General features: G+C 49.1%; 1 protein-coding gene across 2 annotated transcripts in view; it reads left to right on the forward strand.

Annotated features, from left to right (window-relative positions):
* Positions 1 to 11664: 11664 nt before the first annotated feature.
* Positions 11665 to 23033, forward strand: part of LOC139052915 (uncharacterized) — a 41806-nt gene continuing 30437 nt past the window's right edge. For both annotated transcript variants that reach the window (XM_070530062.1, XM_070530063.1), the window contains exons 1-3: positions 11665 to 11730; positions 17237 to 17447; positions 19540 to 19561. In XM_070530062.1, coding sequence (XP_070386163.1) covers positions 17330 to 17447; positions 19540 to 19561 — 140 coding nt within the window. In that variant the 5' untranslated portion in view covers positions 11665 to 11730; positions 17237 to 17329. The remainder of the gene's footprint in view (positions 11731 to 17236; positions 17448 to 19539; positions 19562 to 23033) is intronic.

Here is a 23033-nt window from a genome sequence, read left to right on the forward strand (position 1 = left end):
CTGCAGTAGGTGCGTCATGCATCTCAAAGAGCACAGTCTGTCGTAGATGTTTTGGCACGACAAGAAGAAGATCAGATCCGTCAGGGAGGAAGTTCCTTCGGTACAGAATGCCGCCCTGGAGGACATATCGGCGAACGGATGCGTCGGTAGGTGTAGAGCGCAGACGCTCGATGAGTACTCGCAGCGATAGGTCTCGGTACTGCTCATCGGCGATGTTAGCGAAGGCAGACACAGAGAAAATGCCGTCGGCGGTACTACTGTCGGCGTCGTCAGGCTCGTCTACCGGGTAGCGAGACAGGCAGTCAGCGTCCTTGTGTAGTCGGCCAGATTTGTAGGTGACAGAGAACGAATATTCTTGGAGGCGTAAGGCCCAGCGACCAAGTCTTCCTGAAGGGTCTTTCAATGAGCATAACCAACAAAGCGCGTGATGGTCTGTGATAACGGAAAAGGGTCGGCCATATAAGTATGGGCGGAACTTCGCAACCGCCCAAATTAGGGCCAGACACTCACGCTCAGTGATGGAATAGTTGCGCTCCGCGGGTGAGAGGAGCCTGCTGGCGTAAGCGATAACACGGTCGTTGCCGCGCTGGCGTTGTGCCAGTACTGCGCCAATTCCGTGACCGCTGGCATCAGTACGAACTTCGGTAGGCGCAGAAGGATCGAAATGGGCCAGAACGGGAGGCGTTGTGAGAACGTCGATTAGATGCGAGAATGCAGAGGCCTCGTTATCGCCCCACTGGAAAGGGGCGTCTTTTTTCAAAAGCTCGGTTAGAGGTCGTGCTATGGCCGCAAAATTTTTCACGAAACGGCGGAAGTAGGAACAAAGGCCGATGAAGCTGCGCACATCCTTGACACTCTTCGGAACAGGAAAGTGCGTAACAGCATGGATCTTGCCTGGGTCCGGTTGCACTCCGTTCGCGTCAACGAGATGCCCAAGGACGGTAATCTGGCGACGGCCGAATTGGCACTTCGATGCGTTCAGTTGCAGACCGGCGCGACGAAAAATGTCCAGGACTGCCGAGAGGCGCTCGAGGTGCGTAGCGAACGTTGGGGAGAATACTATGACGTCGTCCAAGTAGCACAGGCATGTGGACCATTTGAAACCGTGAAGAAGGGAGTCCATCATGCGTTCAAAAGTGGCAGGAGCGTTACATAGACCAAACGGCATCACTTTGAATTGATAAAGACCGTCCGGAGTTACAAAATCAGTCTCCTCGCGGTCGAGATCGTCCACAGCAATCTGCCAGTAGCCGGAGCGGAGGTCAATAGAAGAGAAGTAGCGAGCACTATGGAGGCAGTCAAGGGCGTCATCGATCCGAGGTAGGGGATACACGTCCTTGTTGGTAACCCTGTTAAGGTGCCGATAATCCACGCAAAAGCGCCATGAGCCATCCTTCTTTTTTACCAGTACAACCGGTGACGCCCATGGACTACATGACGGTTCTATGATGTTATTGGCAAGCATTTTGCGAACTTCAGCGTGAATAACTTGACGCTCAACCGGTGACACTCGATACGGGCGGCGATGAATAGGAGGGGCATCGCCGGTATTAATGCGATGTTTAACAGTTGTAGTTTGGGCCAAAGGACGATCGTTAAAGTCAAAAATATCGTTGTAGGAAAACAGAACGCGGTAGAGCTCACGAGCGTGCTCGGACGGCATGTCGGGCGCAATCATTTTCTGTAAGTCGGCGATGGTGCTAGTTGTCGACTGAGATGGTAGAGGAGGATCGGCTGAATTGCTGTCTACCTCAATAGATGCTATTGAGTGATCTTCGAATGAGCAAAGCTGGGCCAGAGACATCCCGCGTGGCAGCACTTGTGTCGTCAAGCCAAAATTGACCAGTGGCAGGCAGACGCAATTAGCCGTAATAGATAAAACGGTATGAGGTACCGTGATCCCGTGTGTAAGGAGGACGTCTTGTATAGGAGCCGCGATATAGTGACCGTCGGGCACTGGTGGGGATGACACTAGGTCAACGTAAGTCAGTGCCGTAGGTGGCAAGCGAACAAAGTCGACGGAACTGAGGCGACTGGGGTGTGGTTCAGCGGGATCCAGAACAGGCAGGTCAAGGCGGAGAGTACTGGCGGAACAATCAATGAGAGCAGAATGTGCGGAGAGGAAGTCTAAGCCGAGGATGATGTCGTGGGGACAGTGGGCGATGACTGTGAATAGCACGACTGTTGAGCGATCGGCGAAGGAGACGCGGGCGGCACACATACCAATTACGGGGGCTGTTCCGCCATCGGCGACACGGACAACAAGCGTCGTGGCGGGCGTGATTATTTTTTTCAGGCGGGTACGAAAGTCCGCGCTCATTACCGACAAATGCGCCCCAGTGTCTATAAGAGCAGATACAGGAACACCGTCGACTTGCACGTCAAGAAGGTTCAGATGAGTGGGCAACGTCAGTGGAGGATTTGGCGGCGTAGGGAGCAATGCAGCGTCACCTCGAAGCGCTGCATCATTCAGTTTTCCGGCTGGGAGCGGCGTCCGAAGGGAGTCGGCGAAAAGGAGCGACGGGGCTGGGGAGAGCGAGATTGTCGTCCTTGGGGCGAAGGTGAACGAGAATAGGGGCGGTTCGGCGCAGGAGAGTCAGTGGCGGCATTATCGGAGCGTGCGGCATAAGGACGAGAAGGGCCACCCGAGGAGCGAGAATAGGCAGTATAAGCAGACCGGGTCGGGGAAGTCCAGCGACTTCGACAGTGCCGAGAAATGTGCCCGATGCGACGGCAGTGAAAACAAATGGGCTTGTCGTCAGCAGTGCGCCATTCAGCTGGGTTGCGGAAACGTGGTGGGTAAGACGATGCGGGACGGGGCGGAATCGAAGAAGCCGGATGGGTATCAGGGTGATGGGCCGAGCAGATGGTGTGAAGGCCCATGTTTTCGAACTCCTGGCGGACAACTGCCTGGATCAGGGAAACCGTGACTGCCGGTGCGTTGGTGGGGCTGGAGTCGAAGGCAGCCGGATAGGCGGCCTCAATCTCACGCCGAACGATCTTGGTAATATCGCCGGTGTTGTGGGGACGAGGAGCGTCGGCACAGGAAGAAGTCGCTGGGGTGTTGGGCAAACGGGCAAACTGCTGATCGATACGTCTGCTTTTAGCGAGTTCCAGGCGGCGGCACTCTTTGATAACAGCATCCACCGTCGCGACGTTGTTGAATACGAGCAAGTTGAAGGCGTCATCGGCAATGCCTTTGAGGATGTGGGATACCTTGTCTGACTCAGGCATGTGTGCATCAACTTTGCGGCACAGAGCCAGGACGTCCTGAATGTACGTGACATAGGGCTCTGTTGACGTCTGCACACGGCCGGAAAGCGCCTTCTGTGCGGCAAGTTTGTGACCGTAGGGGTTGCCGAACAAGTCTCGGAGCTTTTGCTTGAACGAATCCCAACTGGTGAGCTCCTCTTCGTGCGTCCGAAACCAAACTCGAGGTGTGCCACCGAGGTAAAAGACTACGTTGGCGAGCATGATAGTAGGGTCCCACCGGTTATTGCGGCTGACGTGTTCGTACAGGCTGATCCAGTCGTCGACGTCGTCCCCATCTTTGCCCGAGAATACGCCAGGATCACGAGGAGCAGGGAGAGAGATGTAAGTCGTCGAAGTGGCAGGAGGGGTCGGAGGCGGCTGAGTCGAATTGTCATCGCCGGGAGCCATGAAGCTAGGCTCGACGTACCGTCCACTGCGAAGCTCCGTGACGAGGTACAGGGAACGTCCACCTCCACCAGATATGTTACGTAAGAAGACGCAAATGAAAAGCTATATACAAGTATATTTACAACGTAATACGCCGCACTTGGCCAAGAGGCAACAGCCCGCGCTAGCCTCTAATCGTTGTCGTCGTCTTCTTACTGCTCGCCTCTTCGTCATCGGTAATACTATTCCGTAGCAATATATAGCTTTCATTGATTACGAAAAAGCGTTTGATTCAGTCGAAACCTCAGCAGTCATGGAGGCATTACGGAATCAGGGGGTAGACGAGCCATATGTAAAAATACTGAAATATATGTATAGCGTCTCCACAGCCACCGTAGTCCTCCATAAAGAAAGCAACAAAACCCCAATAAAGAAAGGCGTCAGGCAGGGAGATACGATCTCTCCAATGCTACTCATAGCGTGTTTACAGGAGGTATTCAGAGACCTGGAGTGGGAAGAATTGGGGATAAGAGTTAATGGAGAATACCTTAGTAACTTGCGATTCGCTGATGATATTGCCTTGCTTAGTAACTCAGGGGACCAATTCCCTCACCCAATCTGCTCCTTTTTTATCCCTTAACGTTACACCTATCGTTCTTCTTTCCATAGCTCCTTGCGTCGTCCTCTATTTAAGTAGAACCCTTTTCGTAAGCCTCCAGGTTTCTGCCCCGTACGAGAGTGCCTGTAAGACACAGCTGTTATACACTTTTCTCTTGAGGCATAATGGCAACCCGCTGTTCATGATCTGAGAATGCCTGCCAAACGCACCCCAGCCCATTTTTATTCTTCTGAGTATATCAGCCTCATGATCCGGATCTGCGGTCACTACCTGTCCTTATTAGATGTGTTCCCTTGCCACTTCCAGTGCCTCGCTACCTATCGTAAACTGCTGTTCTCTTCTGACACTGTTAAACATTACTTTAATTTTTTGCCGATTAATTTTTAGACCCACCCTTCAGCTTTGCCTCTCCAGGTCAGTGGGCATGCATTGCAATTGGTCCCCTGAGTTACTAAGCAAGGCAATTTCATCAGCGAATCACAAGTTACTAAGGTATTCTCCATTAACTTTTATCCCCATTTCTTCCCAATCCAGGCCTCTGAATACCTCCTGTAAACATGCTGTAAATAACATTGGAGAGATCGTATCTCCCTGTCTGACGCCTTTCTTTATTGTGATTTTGTTGCTTTCTTTATGGAGCACTATGGTGGCTGTGGAGCCTCTATAGGTATATTTCAGTATTTTGACATACGGCTCGTCTACACCCTGATTCCGTAATGCATCCATGACTGCTGAGGTTTCGACTGAATCAAAAGCTTTCTCGCAATCAATGAAAGCTATATATAAGGGTTTGTTATATTCCGCACATTTCTCTATTACCTGATTGATAGTGTGGATACGGTCTATTGTTGAGTAGCCTTTACGGAATCCTGTCTGGTCCTTTGGTTGACAGAAGTCTACGGTGTTCCTGATTCTATTTGCGATTACCTTAGTAAATAGTTTGTAGGCAACTGACAGTAAGCTGATCGGTCTATAATTTTTCAAGTCTTTGGCGTCCCCTTTGTTATGGATTAGGATTATGTTAGCGTTTTTCCAAGATTCTGGTACGCTCGAAGTCATGAGGCATTGCGTATAGAGGGTGGACAGTCTTTCTAGATCAATGTGCCCACCATCTTTCAACAAATCTGCTGTTACCTGATCCTCTCCAGCTGCCTTCCCCCTTTGCATAGCTCCTAAGGCTTTCTTTAGCTCTTCCGGCGTTACTTGCGGGATTTCAAATTCCTCTAGACTATTCTCTCTCCCATTATCGTCGTGGGTGCTACTGGTACTGTAGAAATCTCTATAGAACTCTATAAATTTGTGCTGTGATATAACTATAATGAAACTCATGAATTTTACACTTTTTTGAAACTCATGAATTTTACACTTTCTTCTAAGTTTTTTCTAATTTATTTTGAATCTCCTCGCCGATCATATCAGGAGGTGAACCGTAAGTGCTGCGCAAGAAACAAGGGTGTCACTCGATGCTCGTGCCACCAAAAAATACGCCAAAATGCAAGAATTAAGCTCGTGGCAGTTGATATACAAGAAGCGATGTTAGGCAGAGAAAACAGGTGGTATGAGTGTCTTTTGCCAACCAGCGCCCACTTCGAAGATGCGGCAGATGGGAAGGGCACTCGCAGTAACGTCACGCGTTTCGAAAACAGGGAAAGGTCGACCGGCGCGTCGGCCGTTCTTCGCTTCGTATTCCTCCTTGTGCTGCACGGCCGCGCATGTCTCGTCGGCTGGTCGCTTCGCCTCGTTTCTCGCCGCTTCGGTACGCATCGCGTACCCCTGCAGTCTTGTCTTGTCTTGTGTCCCAGACAGTGGCGCATACCCACTATGGGGGATTGGCCAAGAAGCAGGCGGTTTTTCGTGTGCTTAGTAGTAAAGCCAAACTTGATTTAAATTGTGGAGCGTGAGACTAGAACTGTAATTTAGATGTATGATGAAAATATTGTGAAGAATTTTGATAAAATAAGTTAACGTAAATAAATCAAATATTAGAAAATATTGATAATTTTACAAAGTCAGCAAGGTACTCTTTTTGTATCTCTAATAAAATTGTAAATTGCGAGAAATGCATCCCTGTGGTTTGATCCCAGTGAGGTGCCACCAAAAGAAAGAATGGTTGGTGAGGTTAGCGATAGCCCAAGTTTGGTGAATGAGTGTATGAATAATTTTCTTTGTCTTATAAAGCGGCTGCAGAAGAGAAAATAATGTTCGATAGTGTCAGGTGCACTGCAAAAAGAACATAGAGGGGACATAGCGAGACCAGACAGTCTGCGGAGCCTTTGCACTTCTTTGCACTTCACTTTCGAGGGCGCATTGTTGCATCTGCATGTAGCGGCCTACGCTCAACATAGCGGAGCTGGCGCTACCGAGTCATGTGTATCTGTGGCGCGCATACCCGTACCGCCCAGTGTAACAAGGAGGAGGAGGCGCCAAGCGAGTAGCGGCGTGAGGGCTTGGGCGTGGGAGATCGCGCGCATGCGCGTGAAGCAAGAATGGGCCGAGCCAATAGCAGCCAGCGAGTGGGCGCATGTTGTCGCGCGCGTATCGGCGACAAACTCTGCGACCTTGGGCCTCGCGTTTGACTTTGGCTACAACTAGGCAAACAAATGTTCCGCACTTAATAATCGTATTTCCAATGCCGTAAGAAACAAGTATTGAGGCAATTGTCTCTTCATTCCTGGCGGGCAGAAACAGTTTAGTCATCCATTCATTTATTCAAGCAGAATGCACATTTGCAAATGCTCCAAATTATAACTTTCGTAGACAACAATGTAAAATACAAAGCAAGGGATTATCTACAAGGGAACACAAGGCAAAAGGCATCTCCGTCGCGACAGATCGTGCCTCGTAACCAAACAGAACTGATAGATTCAGCGCCATGTCTACATAGCTATAAAGCAAAAAAAAAAGAAGGATACGTGAGGTCGCAAACTGTCTCCAATGAATACGAGCAAACTTCATTCAAATTGAGTTTCATAGAAATAGTGGCGAAATTAATGCCAGGCTGGGGGCCATCGGTACATTGAGATTAGAAGTGCGGTATTACCTTTGGCGTTGGTGTGGTGCAGAAGAACGGCGCCTCAATGAGGCGTCTCCTAAATCAATCAATCAATCAATCAATCAATCAATCAATCAATCAATCAATCAATCAATCAATCAATCAATCAATCAATCAATCAATCAATCAATCAATCAATCAATCAATCAATCAATTTTCATTCTGTAAAAGATACAGAAAGATTTATTCGTAGTTTTTCTTACGGCGTCTCTGCTGCGCATACGTTGGCATCACAAAAATTATCTTGTCTTCCGCTATTGTTTCATGGAAATGGAGACTCGCGGAACCGACCACGCACCTCCGACATTATACTCAGCTTAACAGTTACGCTCAGCCACCCCCATGGCGTCTGCTTAAGGTATACTGGACTTCATTTATTAGACAGCTTTACCTTGGGGCCAACTCTGGGCCCGTATGCGCATCTTACGCTAAAATCGTTAAAATCGCTAAAAACAATGCAAGTCGAATTGAGAATATGCTCCTCCTGCTCCCTTCAGTATCGGTGAATATACGCAGTGGACGAAATCCTACGCCAGCGCGCCGGAGAAGTCCTTTCATTTAAGAACCTGTGGCTGATTCCACGAAGCCTTCGCTATTATACTGTGTTGGCTGCCACGCTTGGCCGCCCCCTGTTTCGAACAAACGTCTTTATCGTTCGAACTGTTTTGCTGTTTAACCCGGTGCCTCTCGTCTAAAAAAGTTGATATAATGGAGACGAGTCCTTCACTCCGACGTCCTCAGTCAGTGTGGTTGCAACGGACACTGCTTCTGGAAATTCACGGAGGCTGGTTCACTCGGGGCCATGTTGACTCAACCTCGCATGTAGTTTCGTAGATCTAAACAAATATATTTGTAACCGCATTTGATCCAGACCCATTTGAACGCACTGAGACTCGCACAATCTGGAGAGTGGGTGTGCAAGTCTACAAGACTTGCGGACCCACTCAACAGTCCAAGGCTCGCAGACTCACCGACACACACTCGCTCGGAGCCATCGCATTCATGAAGTCGACTCATTGTGACGAAAACGTCACAACGTCGCATTTAGACCAGGCATGTGGCTAAGCATGTGGTCGAGGCATGTGGTCGAAGCACCCGTGCATATAGATTTAGGTGCACGTTAAAGCACCCCTGGTGGTCCAAATTATTTCGGAGTCCCCCGCTACGGCGTGCCTCATAATCATACCGTGGTTTTGGCATGTAGAACCCCCTAATTTTATTTTTTTAACACTTCTTAGTGAACCTCCATGGAGACCCTCGTCGGCTTCTTAAAGAATCTGCCAATCTGCCCCCTAGTCGTACTCAGCAGCTCGTACTAGCTTTTAGTGAAAATGAATGCCATAACGATTGCAAATATCTTTCGAACTCATCCTTCATAATCGTCAATTCATATCTACCATCTCGAAGTGCTTGTCGCTTGCAAATTAAGATGTCTTTATGGGCAGCGGTAACTGTTTTCTTTTTTTTACTTCCTGTGCTTGACCTGTATCTTCTGGTGTGTTACATACTGCAGTCCGTACTTTCGGACACAAACCTCTCAACCCAATCACCCTTCTCGCAATTTTCTTTCCGCCACAAGACGATGTTACGATCTGCTTTACGAAAAGCACCGGGGGCAACTGGCCAGCTTCGAGGAATGGATTCGACCCTCATCGGAAGCGCGCACAGTCTCCTGCGAGCGCTGTGTGCCTTTGCTGCGGAATCGGGCATCTCCACATGGCGCAACCATGCGGAGAAGCATTCTTCGGTGGCACGCCCCATGGCCTCATCTCCCGATTTCCCCAACTCCATTACCCTTAACAGGCCGATGAGCCATCCCTTTTTGAGAAAACTGTACCATACCATACCATATTTCCAAATGATGATGATGGTGGTGAAGACGGTTATGATATCAGGAAAATACTTCACATGGGATGGTGCTACATGCCACCAAACTTGCCGAAATTTCTCGAGGAAATCGAAAGAGTTCAGTGAACTTTATACGGATGTTTGGTAGCTTAGGAAAATGCGAAACATTCACGGACTCTACAGATGTCGTGTGCTGCTTAATGTTTTAAGTGCTGCACTCTAAGTGCTGCTTAGAGCGCAGCTCTTAATGGCCTGCTCCTGCGGCGAACGTCGGCGGCGGCGGCGCGGGCGGCGGCGTAACCAAGCGAACAGGCACAACAGCGAAGGATGAAAGAGAAAAACGTAGGGCCGCCTGGTGCCGCACACCATGGTGCGGCGCACGACGTGTTCCACGAGATCGCGCCAGAGTATACCACGCGTTGTCTGTTCACTATCTTTCTTCTGTCATTGCTTTCTATCGGCTACCAAATGCTAAACGTTATCCCTCGACGCACGGCGCGCCTGCATGTAAGAGAAGTTTCCCGAGTGTTATCGATAGTTATATCCGTTGGCAGTTGTCACCTAAGGTTTTTGTAATCTGATTGTAAGCGCGACGCGAATTGTGTTGTACAGTGAAAGCTCGTTAATTCGAACTTCAATAATTCGAATTTATGGATAATTCGAACTGTACGATTTGGTCCGGCCAAGCTCCACAGAAGTCTATGTATAAAAAGGTCCGTTAATTCGAACGCGAGAAGGTTCCCTCACGGATAATTCGAACTACGCTCGCCTGGCACACGGCCAGAGAAACGCGCCTACTGCCTACACACAGCGCTGTATTGCCTCCGAAACGGAGAGAACGGCGAGAGAAGGCAAAATCGGAAAATAATCTAACCGACGAGGGGTCAGCCAGAAGGCAGCGGCCGCTGCCGCCTCTCCGTTCTACGTAACCTCCGAGACTTTTTATCATTGCGAATCTCGGAGGCTTTGCAAATCTTGTACACCTGCTAATGTTTTGCGGAGATGGCACAGCAAGCGCCAAAACACAGCGAATCAAGTACGTCACAGATGTGCTTGCAATCAAGAACCAACGAATTAGGACCTTCGCCACCTTCACATGTTCAGCGTCTTTGTCTCGGCAGTTTTGATCGGTTGTGCACCTTTGTTTTCAGCTTAGGAGGTATCGGCTGTCGCGATTCATTGTGATGGTGTTAAGCCTCGGCTAACGTTCATTTCGGTGGACATCGGTGGTGTGGCACAGTCGGACCCAGAGCTTCGACTTGAAGATGGCGTGTGCCCGCGGCACAGGCCATCACTTTCTGAAACGCCAAATTTCTGACATGCCCTACTGCTTCCAAATCGCAGTGTACTGTTGCTCTCCTTCACTTTCATTAGTTCGAACTTTCGTTAATTCGAACTGAAGCGGCTTCCCCTTGCGGTTCGAATTAACGAGCTTTTACTGTACTTTGTGGAAGCCACGCGGGCACCACCGATTACTCTGTAACCTCCGACGAGTCATGTATAAAAGATGACGCGCTTGACCCGCAGATCACATTTTCGCCGATCGCCGACTCTGTGTGCCGCTATCGTTGTGCTCGAGCCTTACTTGTATTGCAACGGTTCGCGCCGTTTGCAACGTGCCGCGCGTGACACATTGTCCGCGCCAGCGAATAAATCGCGGAACGAGAACTCGTATAGAGATGCGCTGAAATTCCGCATCAGGGAGTATCGTAACCGCCGGTGAATTTAAACAATGGAGCTGTTCTAAGTCGAGCCTTCGCCGTCCGTTGTCCGGTGTCACACAGGGGGGCAAGGGGCAAAGCGCGCCTGGGAAGGAGAAGGAAAGGGGTATAGGAGCAGGTGTTTCGCCAGCCCGCGCCCTTTCGCCGCATGGATTCCGCTCGGTGCAAACGGCAGCGGGATCTCGCACGAGAGCGGCATTGCCGACGTCGCGCCAATCTCGACCTTCGAGAGCGAGAAGCGCACGCAAAGCACCAGCGGAGGAAAGCCGCTACCGCCGAGCATTGAGAATGGGAAGCTTAAGCCAAGCGCCGTGGGAGGCAAGCAAGCCCTACCTTTAGGAGAAGGCAACCCAAGCCAAGCGCCAGCAGAGCCAAGCTAACCCCCAACTTCGAGAGTAGGAGGCCGAGCAGAGACGTCCACGCAGAGGGATTCCGCCCACGGAGGGTGCCAATGAACGGTTCAAGAAAGAATTCCTTGACCGTGAGTGCGGTCACAGCTGCAAGGTGTGTGATAGAATGCGGTTTGATCACAACCTCACGCAACTGAAGAGTGTGCGCAATCCGGAACCGAAGCTCGAGTCTAGCAAAACTACGACAACGATCGAGACAAAAGACTTTCAGAAAATCGCTCTGAACATGAGTTCGAACTTGAGAAAGTGACCACCACAGCTTGCAATGCATGGAACTGGCCTTACTTTCTTTTTCTTCTCATCATTCTACCACCACCTTCTTGGTAAATCTCCGGATGTGGGTTTGTGCCAATGCCTGTAATCATCACGGTCATCATCATCTTATTTTTAAGACGTGTATCCGCGATATCGGGAAGAAGAAGAAAAGACCTGCCACCTCAGGTAACCTGTTCTCTTTTCAAATAGAAGTCACTAGAAAAGCTTAGCGTTTCACACATCTCGGCCTAGTCAGCCGTTCAAGCCCGGTAAACTTTACGGAATGCAGAGACGAGGTTCCGTCGTTTAGGAGATGCACAGCAAACGTATACGTACATGCGTACTTCGGCTGTCGATCACGAAGCGCATCCAAGCCGTGCTAGGACCAGACGCTTCCTGCGATATAGGGTTCTAGTGTAGCGTTACAGTTAAAGTTAATGTTAATGTTAAACAATGTAACCTAATCACACACGATGTAGTGCGCACACGCATGCATAGTGACTTCATGCTCAGGCTGCATTGCGACGTGCTGCGTGATGTACGTGCAAGAAAGTTTCTGGTAGCCTATAGTTCGTATACGTACAGGGTGTTTCAGCGAGCACTTTCAATTTTTCTTTTAATTGCTTGTGCCAGATAGCACAATTCTATTCCCTGAGCTGGTCTACTTGGAGAGGCGGACATTACTTGCACAAACAACTGAAAGACAAAATCGACGAATTAAGAACAATTCATTAATTACATGTATGTTTTAACTAATTGCATTATGACACATATTGCAATTTACAAATTCTATCGTGTGGAGTTCGCAAGGTGGTTCCACTTGGAGTGAATTCTCAGGATGCTTGCTTGCTTGCCTTGCCTTGCCTTGCCTTGCCTTGCCTTGCCTGGGCTGGCCTGGCCTGGCCTGGCCTGGTCTGGTCTGGTCTGGTCTGGTCTGGTCTGGCCTGACTGACTGACGTCGGCTAACGCCAGTCGTTTTTCAGGAACTCTTCTCGCCGTTTCCTTTCAAAGAGTGTGAAAAGTCTACGTACGCTTGTCAAAACGTCATCTCACCCCTGAAGAAGGTGTCGGTCGGGCTCCGAAGCATTGGGTATTTAGAATAAATAAAATTTGCTTGAACATGTGCTTGCTCTTTAATTAAATTGTCCTCTATCTGGTAGATATCTGCCGAATGTTACCTTTGATTCTATACGCCGAGATTTTGGCCAAAGGACCGCGCACTTTGATAAGAGTGTTAGCAGGATCTTCGAAGGAATATCTTTGTTCAAGTGCCACTTGAAATTCAACCGAAAGGGCAAACAGAACGGTGTCATCCCCCACAACCTGCGTCTGAAACGTCCGGTTTTATCACCGGAAGGCCTGCAGATCATCTCCAAAAGCGATCAACGCTTGCTGAATGCTGGAGTACATGAGTAGAAGAAAGAAAGAAAGAACTGGACCTTTTCTTTACTTTGCGCAATCTAGAACGTCGTATTCCCGGAATCATGCCAGCATTGGAAGACACTGTAAAGAAACTGCCTCTGCAGACTCGAACGACCACAAGGCATCGCAAAGAAAAGAAACTCAGCAACCTGGTTTGCGACCGAAAGTCACCGGTAAATCCTCCAAGCACCTTTGTGACGAACCTATCATCCTGGCGTCTTTGGACTCCGGAGATATCCGTACTGGCCAAGGTACATAGGTTCAATGTTTTAGTCAGCTCGCCTCCCTCCTAATTATTGCAGTGGTCGAGGACAGTATGCAACATCCGGAAATTGTCGTCCATCAAGAAACAAGGCTAAAAGTAATAAGAATACTGTCTAAGATACCCACTCGCCAAAACAAAAACCCACCAGATGAGGAGGTGAAGGCTCTACAAAACTTGAAGGACAAAAACATCGTTGTCCTTCCAACCGACAATGGGAACAACACTGTCATCATGGAACGAGCTGACAGCGAGAAGAAAGTGGAGGACCTTCTTAACGGAGATGCATACACCAGGATCAAGAAAGATCCAATGTGGCAGGCCCAAATCCAGATGAACGAAATTCTCTTTTAAGCTTTCAAGCAACATCCAGAATTCAAAACCCTTTACTTGAAGTTGATACGCAGAAACGGATGAGCCCCAAGCTCCTGTGGTCTCCCAAAGATTGACAAAACAAGAATTCCTCTACGGCCCGTAGTAAATTTCACGTGTTACCCCCGACGAGCCCTGTCAACCTACCTTCACAAGAAACTTCCTCGTCTCAACGGAAAAACGGAAACCTACAATCGCCCCTGGGGAGACTTCGTGGAAATGGCGCCCAATGCGAGTCTAGCTGACGACAACGACAGCAGGGTGTCTTTGATGTAGTTTCGCTGTTCACTAGTGTGCCTGTGCCCCTCGCACTTCCTGTGACATTTTGTGCACTCGAACATGACAACACACTGATAGACTGCACTACTACATTTATTAATCACGTATGTCGGCTATTGGAATTCTGCCTTTCAAGCACTTATTTCTCATTCAAAAACCAGTTCTACTAACAGAGTAGTGGAACTCCTTTCGGTGTCGCAATCTCCGTCACAGTCGTCGCACTCGCCCTGGAGGACGTTGAAAAGAAGGCGCATTGCACTTTCACCCTCAAAACCGAAAGCGTTTGTGCGTTACGTGTACGATTGTTCTTGCGTAATGAAGGTATCCGAGGTGAACAATTTGCTCGCGCACTTGAACTCCATAGAGCCGGCTATACAGTATAGAGTGGAACGCTAAAATTCCGTTTCTCTCCAGGTGAACAGAGAGCGACCGAACTTGTCTGTTTCCGCATTCAGAAAACCGACACATACAGGGCGATATCATCACTCTAATTCCAATCACCCCACCTGCCGTAGTTCGAGACCTCTTCAAGAGAGCCGAAACAATGTGCTCGTCTCTGACCTTCAGAAGGAGGAAGAGAACACAGTAAGGCGTGATCTTGTGATGAACAGTTATACAAAGGCATTCATTCACCGCGACCTCCGCCAACCGAACAAGACTGAAGGAAAGACGGCGACTGCCAACCTTCCCCAGCAACTGCGCCGTGTCTCGATACCATGCGTGCGAGGCGTCAACGAGACATTGGCCGTGTGGTGCAAGGGGCAAGGATTGTCGACGCTTGCAGGCCTCTCTCCCTGGTCGGAATCATCCAACCCTCGTCCAAAAGGCCGCTGTTCAGTAGCAAATGCGCAAGTAATTGTGTGTGGCATGAACTGCACAGGATGGATGGATGGATGGATGGATGGATGCAACTTTCTTGTACGTCCGGCAAGGTTTAACGCGACCCGGGCTCAGGTCTCCCATGGAGGAACGTCAAGGCCCTGCCTCAACGCCGCCTCACGGGCTTGCTGGACTGCCCACGTCTGGATTCCGAGGTCTGAGCTGCGCAGAGCGGCGGCCCACCTCGACGACAGGGTCTCCGGAGTAACTGCCATCCCTCCTATAACTACATTGCACTCCCACAGCATGTGTTTGAGTGTTGCTGATCCTTCCTGGCACAATTTGCACGTGTCGTCCTGATGCTTATCTGGGAAGATGCGTTTGAGACGGAATGGATTAGGGAACGTGTTTGTCTGGAGTTGTCGCCAGGCGACGGCCTGCCTCCTGTTCAATTTGGGACTCGGCGGGGGGTATATCCTTCTGGCGTTCAAATATGCACTGGTGATGTCGTTGTATCTTGTGAGCCTGTCCCGTTCTGCTCGAGAAGCGTTCGCTATCGTGCGAGAGGCGTTTCCCTGTTCGGCGCTGCGGGTCATGTCTCGCGCCGTCCGGTGCGCCGTCTCGTTTAGGTTCGGGAGCGCGTCGCCTTCCGTGGTGACGTGCGCGGGGAACCATATGATCCTCGAGCTCGCGGTTTTGGATCTGCCCGCTTTGGCCAGAATGGACATGGCTTCCTTGTAAATTCGACCTTTGGCATAATTCTTTACTGCCGTTTGCGAGTCACTTAGTACGACTTCGCATTCCTGTTCTGTGAGGGCTAGCGCAATCGCTACTTCCTCCGCTATTTCTGAGTGTTTGGTGTATACACTACATGTGGTTCTGATTTTTGATTCTACGGCACAGGATGCCCCGCGTCGTTTTTGGCTAGACTAAAGACGACCCGGAAAAAGAAAAAAAAATGCAACAGAAGAACGACATTCGCCACATATACAGAGAAGTCAGTACGGTGGCACAAAATTGCGAGCTTCCTTGGTCCGGGACATTTCCAACACTGCAGTGTACTCTGAAAGAGTGGGAAAAGTGTCCGCGCCTGTTAAAGCGTTAAAAAGAACGCATATAAAGACTTCTATGCCTCACACCATCTCACCCCTGAAGTAGCCAGTGGGGCTCCGAAACGTTGGATTTTAAAATAGAAGCAAATTTTCGTTCGACTTTTCATTGCTAGTTCATTAAGTTGTCCCAAACCAGGCAGGTATCTACCGAATGTTTACATTTATAGAGCAGTTCCTTACATGCCGTTTTAGTAGGAAAGGAGCTATTGCGACAGATGGAATGGTGCTATAACCATGCGCGTCTTCGAGGTGTCCTGGTTCTCTTCGAATGATGCGGATCCGAAGCCACCATATCCCAGTATTTCCATGCTCAAGGCAGCTAGCTCAACAGCACCAGATTTCCCTCTAGATAATATAGTGAGAAACTCTTAGCGGAAAGACTGAAGCCCGAATTACGCTTTTTGAACTTGGCTACCAAACCATGCTACTCATGACCTCTATCTTACGTCACCATTTCGGCAATGTTTTCGTGTGTTTCGTGCAGACAAATTTGTCTGCGAATGTTACCAGGATCAGTCGTATCTCGCTTTCAAAAGCTTTGCTCTTCCGAAAAAAAAGTCGCACTTTCTCCCGAAAGGCGAAGTAGCGATTGCGATAGCAAATTAGTGGACAATTATACGATGTAAGGATAGTAGTATTATTACCCGTATAAACTTGTAAACATAAACATATACTAACTAAATTAACAAGCATGGTGTTACCCGTGCACAAGCCTACAGGAACACATCTCACTCGATGACCGCGGAAACTCGCTGTCAAAACGCTGCAGTGAGGAAACGCGGCAGCAGCAGCGAGCGAATTCATCTTCGTACGCCCGCTCGCATCAACGCAAAGTACGCCGCGACAACACATCGCTGCGCGCACTCTGTATCGGTCGCAGATAGCTTTCGAGATACAGCGGCCCGACCGGGCACGTGCTGTGTCGCCCGGGTCGCCTGGCGTAGAACGCGCCTCCCCTCCCTACCTTCTTCCCGGTTCCCTGCGCGCTACGGAAGACGGCACGCTTCCTCCCCGCTTTCCGCCGTTGCGTGCGCGATATTTAGCCGCAACGGCCGGCTCACCCTAGCACGCTTTCACTCGCGCATACGGCGCGCTAGTCGCTTTTATCATCGCCCTCGGACTTTATACGGAACCTCACGACGGCGACGACGGCAGAAACGCGCCTGGAGCGTCCATGTAATTGCCATCGCAATAAAAATTTTAACTAGCCCTGACTGAACGATGCCAAAATCTGGCAGCGCGGCACACATGGTGCCGGAACTGTAAGGCGGGGTCGCTACCTGTCTGCCATTCTCGCGTCCTATTCTCGCGAAATCAATCCTCCGACCAGGGTTAGCCTAATTTACAAGCTATCGGAGAAACCTAACATGTATTCATCAAAATATACATATGTAAATGAGTTATTTAGTACAAAGTGCTCTTTCAGGATTTCTCCCCGCTGTTGCTCACGTCCAAGGTGTCCGCTCGGATCAGTCCCGACTGAAGACATCCGCTGACAACTTCCGGTGGCGGCTTTTCGATGGATGTGGCGTTGGCACCGGCAGCTCCGGCCCCTGTGGCCCCCCCTGCGCAGGTGACGCAGTTCGACGTCGCCAACAACGTGGTGTCCTACGAGGCCGCGCTCCCACTCAGTGCCGGTGAGAACCTATAAGTGGTCCAGTGGGTGTACGTGTTACCAGCCACGTCGCTACGGCCCATTCGCGTTCACAGAAAAATGTTCTCGAAGGGGACTTCTGGAAGCAGGTAGGAACAAATAGAACTCAACGAAGGGGAGCAAGCGCAAAATTAAGCAAGCGAATGAAGGTACAGTTTGTATTGCTTCCTTCAATAATATATATATACAATAACCATTTAGTTTCATCAGAGCAAGACAGAACAGTCTTTCGACGAAGGGCTGCTAAAATGCCTGGCACGGAGTGCTCCCGGACGCGGCCAATCACAGCTCTCGAGCACCACTTGTGCTTCATTTGCCAGAAACCTGTTTTGCAACGATAGCGCGGTGGTTGCATAAAATATTTATTTTTCCGAACTGTCATGTTTCGAACTTTCCTTAAAATTAGCTAATGCTACTTGGCCCCGTGGCCCCGGAAGTCTATGAGGGTGTGGGGGGGGGGGGGGAGGTAGCACAGGCCAGGCGTAGGGAACCTGCTGCCCCCCCCCCCCCCCTTCAACATAGCGGATGCCCATGTTTCGGTCTACAAAGTTGGGACTAATTTACTTTTCGACGCCAGTGCAGCTATAGGCTTTACAGCGAATCGCTATTTATGCGATAGACATTACCCGTTCTTCTTTGTTTTTAACGCGGCAACGGCATCACGCGCACGATATCAGCCGGGGAGGAAATGGGCCTTCAAAAAAAAAAAAAAAAACAAGTATCAGTAGTTTTGACAAAGACGCTATGCTATCCTTGCAAATGCTGCTTTGTCAAATGGTTTATAAGCTTTGCAGGCACACATTTCGCCAGTAAGTACAGCCGTAAAATGTGTAATTGCCAAAAGATTGTTTATTAAAGCTCCTAAAATTTCGCTACTTTGTTTCAAGAATATAAAAGGAAACTAAAGATAATCTTGTTCGATGACAACTTCATTCAATCTCGTTTACCTAAAGCGCATGCGTTCCGGAATATTTCTCATCAAACCTCGTGCTCGATAGGCTATTTACGCTTTCAGAGGCGGGAATCTCGACACAAGCGAAAAGCCTCCCGTGTGGCGTAGCTTATTGCCTGGCAAAGCTGGGAGTCACTCTTGCGAGCCGAGAGCTGGAGTGTAACAATCATCAGCTCTGTTCAACTGGCGTGATATACCATCTGCGCCTGCTTACTTGCTACAAATGTGCTTGCTACAAACAGCAGCACATATCCTTCCCTTTTAATTAAGCGCAAAATGTTTCATTGAAATCGTTCCACACGCCTGTCTAGTGGAAGCCTTTCATAGCTTCACTAGTATTTAATTACATATATAGCGATAGAAATTGGCCCCGAGTTAGACGAGATCGACTGCAACAAAATTTCACTTTGGCTAACTTATTTATAAATGGGCAGCGTATACTATTCATGGAATCTTGGGCGAGTTGCAGGGCTGGCAATTATGTGATTGTCTTATTGTCGCAGCCTTCAAATAACCCCTAAGCAAACGAAGCGTGCACCGGCAAAGTTTAGCGGATGTGACGTAAGTCCCAGCACGTCGCCTCCAAGATTTTTCAGCGTTGCATGCTGCAGCGGGCGCCTTCAAATCTCTGAGGCCATGCCGAGGATCCCCGGTGCTTCTCAACGTTCTGGGGCACGCGCCACTTCCGAAGAGCACGCAGTGGTTGCTGCATTTCTTTCCTTCTTCTTTTTTGTTTTAGTTTAGGTATCAAGGATGTCTTTATTTTGCGAGCTTTTTGGCATGCACCCACCCCTATTTCTAACGTAAAATTTTGTCCGGGGGCAGTTCTAAATATGCCCTATGTGAAACTTCAGGCTTTGTACGCGGGGGAAAATTTAATTGAAATTGCTCTTAAATAACGGCTTGAAGTTGCCGCAGGCTTTGCAAAATTATTGTAGTACGTTAGCAATGCGCTGTCACTTTCGCCGCTTGCCGCATAGTAAACCAAAATACCACACTTTGAGGCAAAGTTTTTTTTTCTTGAACAGCTTTATTCTCAAGAATGTTCGTAGCACCATGGTGCCTCTCTTTCACCATCTCCACTAATGCGTACTTTCTCCAAATTCTTCTTTTATTCTGGCAGGTGTGCGGAAGGCGACCACTACGTAAGCAAATAAACTAGTCATTCTAATTTATTTTATTTATTACTGTCAGCCAGACTACCGGACCTTTGGGAGGACTGCATGTTACAGAAGGAACGTAGTGTGTCATCAATAGAATAAAAAATAGTGCCGGAACGACCTGTGCTATGCATAAATTGCATGTAGGCGTAGAAGAACAATGGCAAACAACCAGTCACATAAAAATCTGAATATAAGGTGAACACAATAGCCCGCAATAACAGAACGATATATCACAAAGAACACAAACGTCGCCAGAACGCTGCTTAAAAATAGCGGGGCGCAGGAAAATGGTGTGAAAAGGTTTCAAAGGTGGGCACGTGGCTATCATGAAAGGGGAAGGATGCAAATGTGCCGCTGCTAATCTACGTATAACTGAACATAATATTGTAACGGCGCGCACGCGAAGAGGAGGAGAAGGAGCTGTAGGAGGGCGAGGACGAGAACTTTAGTTTCAGTCTGGCGACCGATAGCCCCATACAGTCCTCTAACGCCGAGCCTTCTAAATAAACGCTTCCCACCTTTCATTTCTGGTTACATGTAATACCGCTTGGGCTTCGGCTGTGCAACTTCCTTGCAACCCTTGAGTGGTCTATGGACAGAATTCTCCGTAAGCCTAAGGTGGATACTAACCTCGATGACGTTGTAATCTTGTGTCCCCCACTTAGCAAACACAATCAACGTTGCCTCACCACACGCTGCCTCAGCGCACGGTACCATTACAGCTTCTGCCTTGTTGCTGTGTGACCAGCTGTCTGATATGCAACCGAGTGTTCGCTAACACACTGGGCTCTATTCGTGCTTGGAAACGTGGAGCGGTAAAGGGAAGACGTGTGCCGAAGTTGGCTGCGAAAAGCATAGAGTGTCATACTGTAGCGTCTACTTCTTTTTCTGTGCGGTGACTCGATCTCCGTCAGCAGACCCCATGTAGACTTCACACGCTTGGCCGCAGCACGGCGCGATGACGACGATCTCAGCAACCTCCGCGCCACTGGTACTTCACTCATGCTTGAAGAAGTATTCATGTCTTGCAGTGGCGTTCCCATTATATGCGATACTTGAAACAACCGCTGTCGCCCATATGTGCCATCTTTTCGCCGAACCGTCTTTGAAGCTCTACGCTCACTGTCTCATCCGGGAGCGAGAGCGACTCAACGCCTAGTAACCACTAAAAATGCGTGGCCCCGTACAAAGGCTGGTGTTCGAAGCTGGACGCGCGGTTGCTTGAAATGCCAGCAGGCTAAGATTTATAGACATACAGTCGGGCCAATAGAGAGTTTTCCACCTCCTGAGGCCCACTTCAGTCCTATCCACGCAGATATTCGTTGGCCATTTGCCTCCCGTGCAATAGCACCGACATGTATTAACGTGCGTCGACCGTTCTACACGTTGGCCCGAAGCTGTTCTGCTTACGAACATTACCGCTGAAACGGTCGCACTGGCTGTAGTCGAGGTCTGAATAAGGCTATACGCTGTACCCTCTACCGTCACAGCTGACCGCGGTCGTCAGTTTGAGTCCACACTTGTCTGTAACATCTCGGAAACTCTTGGGCTCACACACATTATGAAGACAACTGCCTACCATCCGGCGTCTAGCGGAATGGTCGAACGTTTTCATCGACAGTTAAGGGCCGCCTATAATGTGTTCCGACAACACCATGCAATGGACGGAACGGCTTCCTCTTGACATCCTCGGCCTGGGACTGCACTGAAGAGCGACATGGAGTACGGCAGAACTTGTTTTTTGGCACAACACGCCGTGTGCCCGGAGAGCTTTTTGTTACAGAGTCATCACCTGTGCCCTTTGAGGTCGTCAACTACGCCAGCCGACTCCGAACGATGATGGATGCCATTGTTCCGCCACCTGTTTGCCCCACTTGTCAGAACACATTTGTCAGCCCGCACCTCAGCGATGGCACACACGTGTTCATACGCCGAGACGCAGTTCCTGCAGCCGCCATGCGACGGCCCCTTGTAAGGGTAATCAACCGTATGCCCAAACACTTTCCAGAGATGATCAACGAACGCGAAGACACCGTATCCATTGACCGTCTTTTACTGGCTCTTTTTGACAATGAATCGATAAGGACACACACCGCCGCAAACTCCTTCGAGCCTGCATATCGCCGTCCTAGAGTGCGTTTTGCTGCAGATACGGTCTTAATTTATTCACCGTTATTATGCGCCGTTCAGCAGGCCCGCGGCTTCCTCACTAGGGGGAAGGCCCTGTGGCGTCTACTTGTTTTCATTGCGACGGCTCGAAGGGAAAAGAGAACGATGAAGTCACGTGCGCTTGGTGTGCCGCTTCGCCTTCGATCGCCATACGTTCGCCAGTGTGAGTGTTAAAATATATGTTGTTATGTAGCGTGACTGAATGCGTCACAGCATTACCTACAATACAATAATTACTAAAGGGAACTCTGGCGCTAGTGTCTACGGGACCTGCAATCGGGGCGGTTAGGTCAGCTTGGAAGTTACGGGAAGGGCATGGATTTGCCTAAACTTCGTCCTTCTGGCTTCAAATGGTTTCGTGCCTTTGTAAACTGGTAATTCTTGAACAAAGTACGTGTAACAAATAATAAGAGCAAAATCGTTAAAATTGCCCGACGGCAGGACTCGAACAAAGGACTTCAACCACGGAAGCCCGATACTGAAACCATTACGCCAAGGACGCGTGCACCGACAAAAGCCATAGTAAAACGCTGCAGTGTAGCGCATTTTAGTCCAGCATGCCAGAGTAATTTTTAGCTGAAGGAAGTTTTCAAAGCGCATGAGCGGCTAAAACGACAATCTCGGCTAATTTTTGCTAACAGTGCAGATAAATTAAGCGTAATAAACTAAATCGCAAGAACGTCTGAAGCCACAAGCGCGAACATCAGACAAATCCATGATCTTCCCATCATTCCCATGGTGTGTGAACGATCGCTATGCCAGGGCTCCCCCTAGTAATTATTGTAGGAAACTCTATGGCAAAATAATAATAATAATAATAATAATAATAATAATAATAATAATAATAATAATAATAATAATAATGCCTGGCACATTGAGCAATGAAACGAATCTGTGAGGCGTAGTTCTTGGACCACTGCTACATAAGGACCAGACTGCCTGTGTTGTCGGCCCTTCTCGATGCATGACCTTCTTCCAGGATAAACAAATCCATTCATGCGCCAGCGTTGTATCGTTAACCTCTGAAGAGAGGACTTCAACTCCGGAATGTCTTGGAACAGTGTGTACCGCTCGTTACACAGTGACAAATGGAGTATTTTCGTTTCTTGCACGTTATCTACACACGTTTATCCCAACTCACGCGCAAACTAACGCCTACTATAGCGCCAACGCATAAAGAATAAGTGAATAGGCGTACTCTTGAATCGAAGTTCTGGAGCGTGGGTGACGGCGACTGTGTATACCAAATGCTCATGAACATGTGAAGCTGAACGTTTCGTGAGTG

The sequence above is a fragment of the Dermacentor albipictus genome, unplaced genomic scaffold, assembly GCF_038994185.2.
Source record: "Dermacentor albipictus isolate Rhodes 1998 colony unplaced genomic scaffold, USDA_Dalb.pri_finalv2 scaffold_44, whole genome shotgun sequence".
NCBI lineage: Eukaryota > Metazoa > Arthropoda > Arachnida > Ixodida > Ixodidae > Dermacentor > Dermacentor albipictus.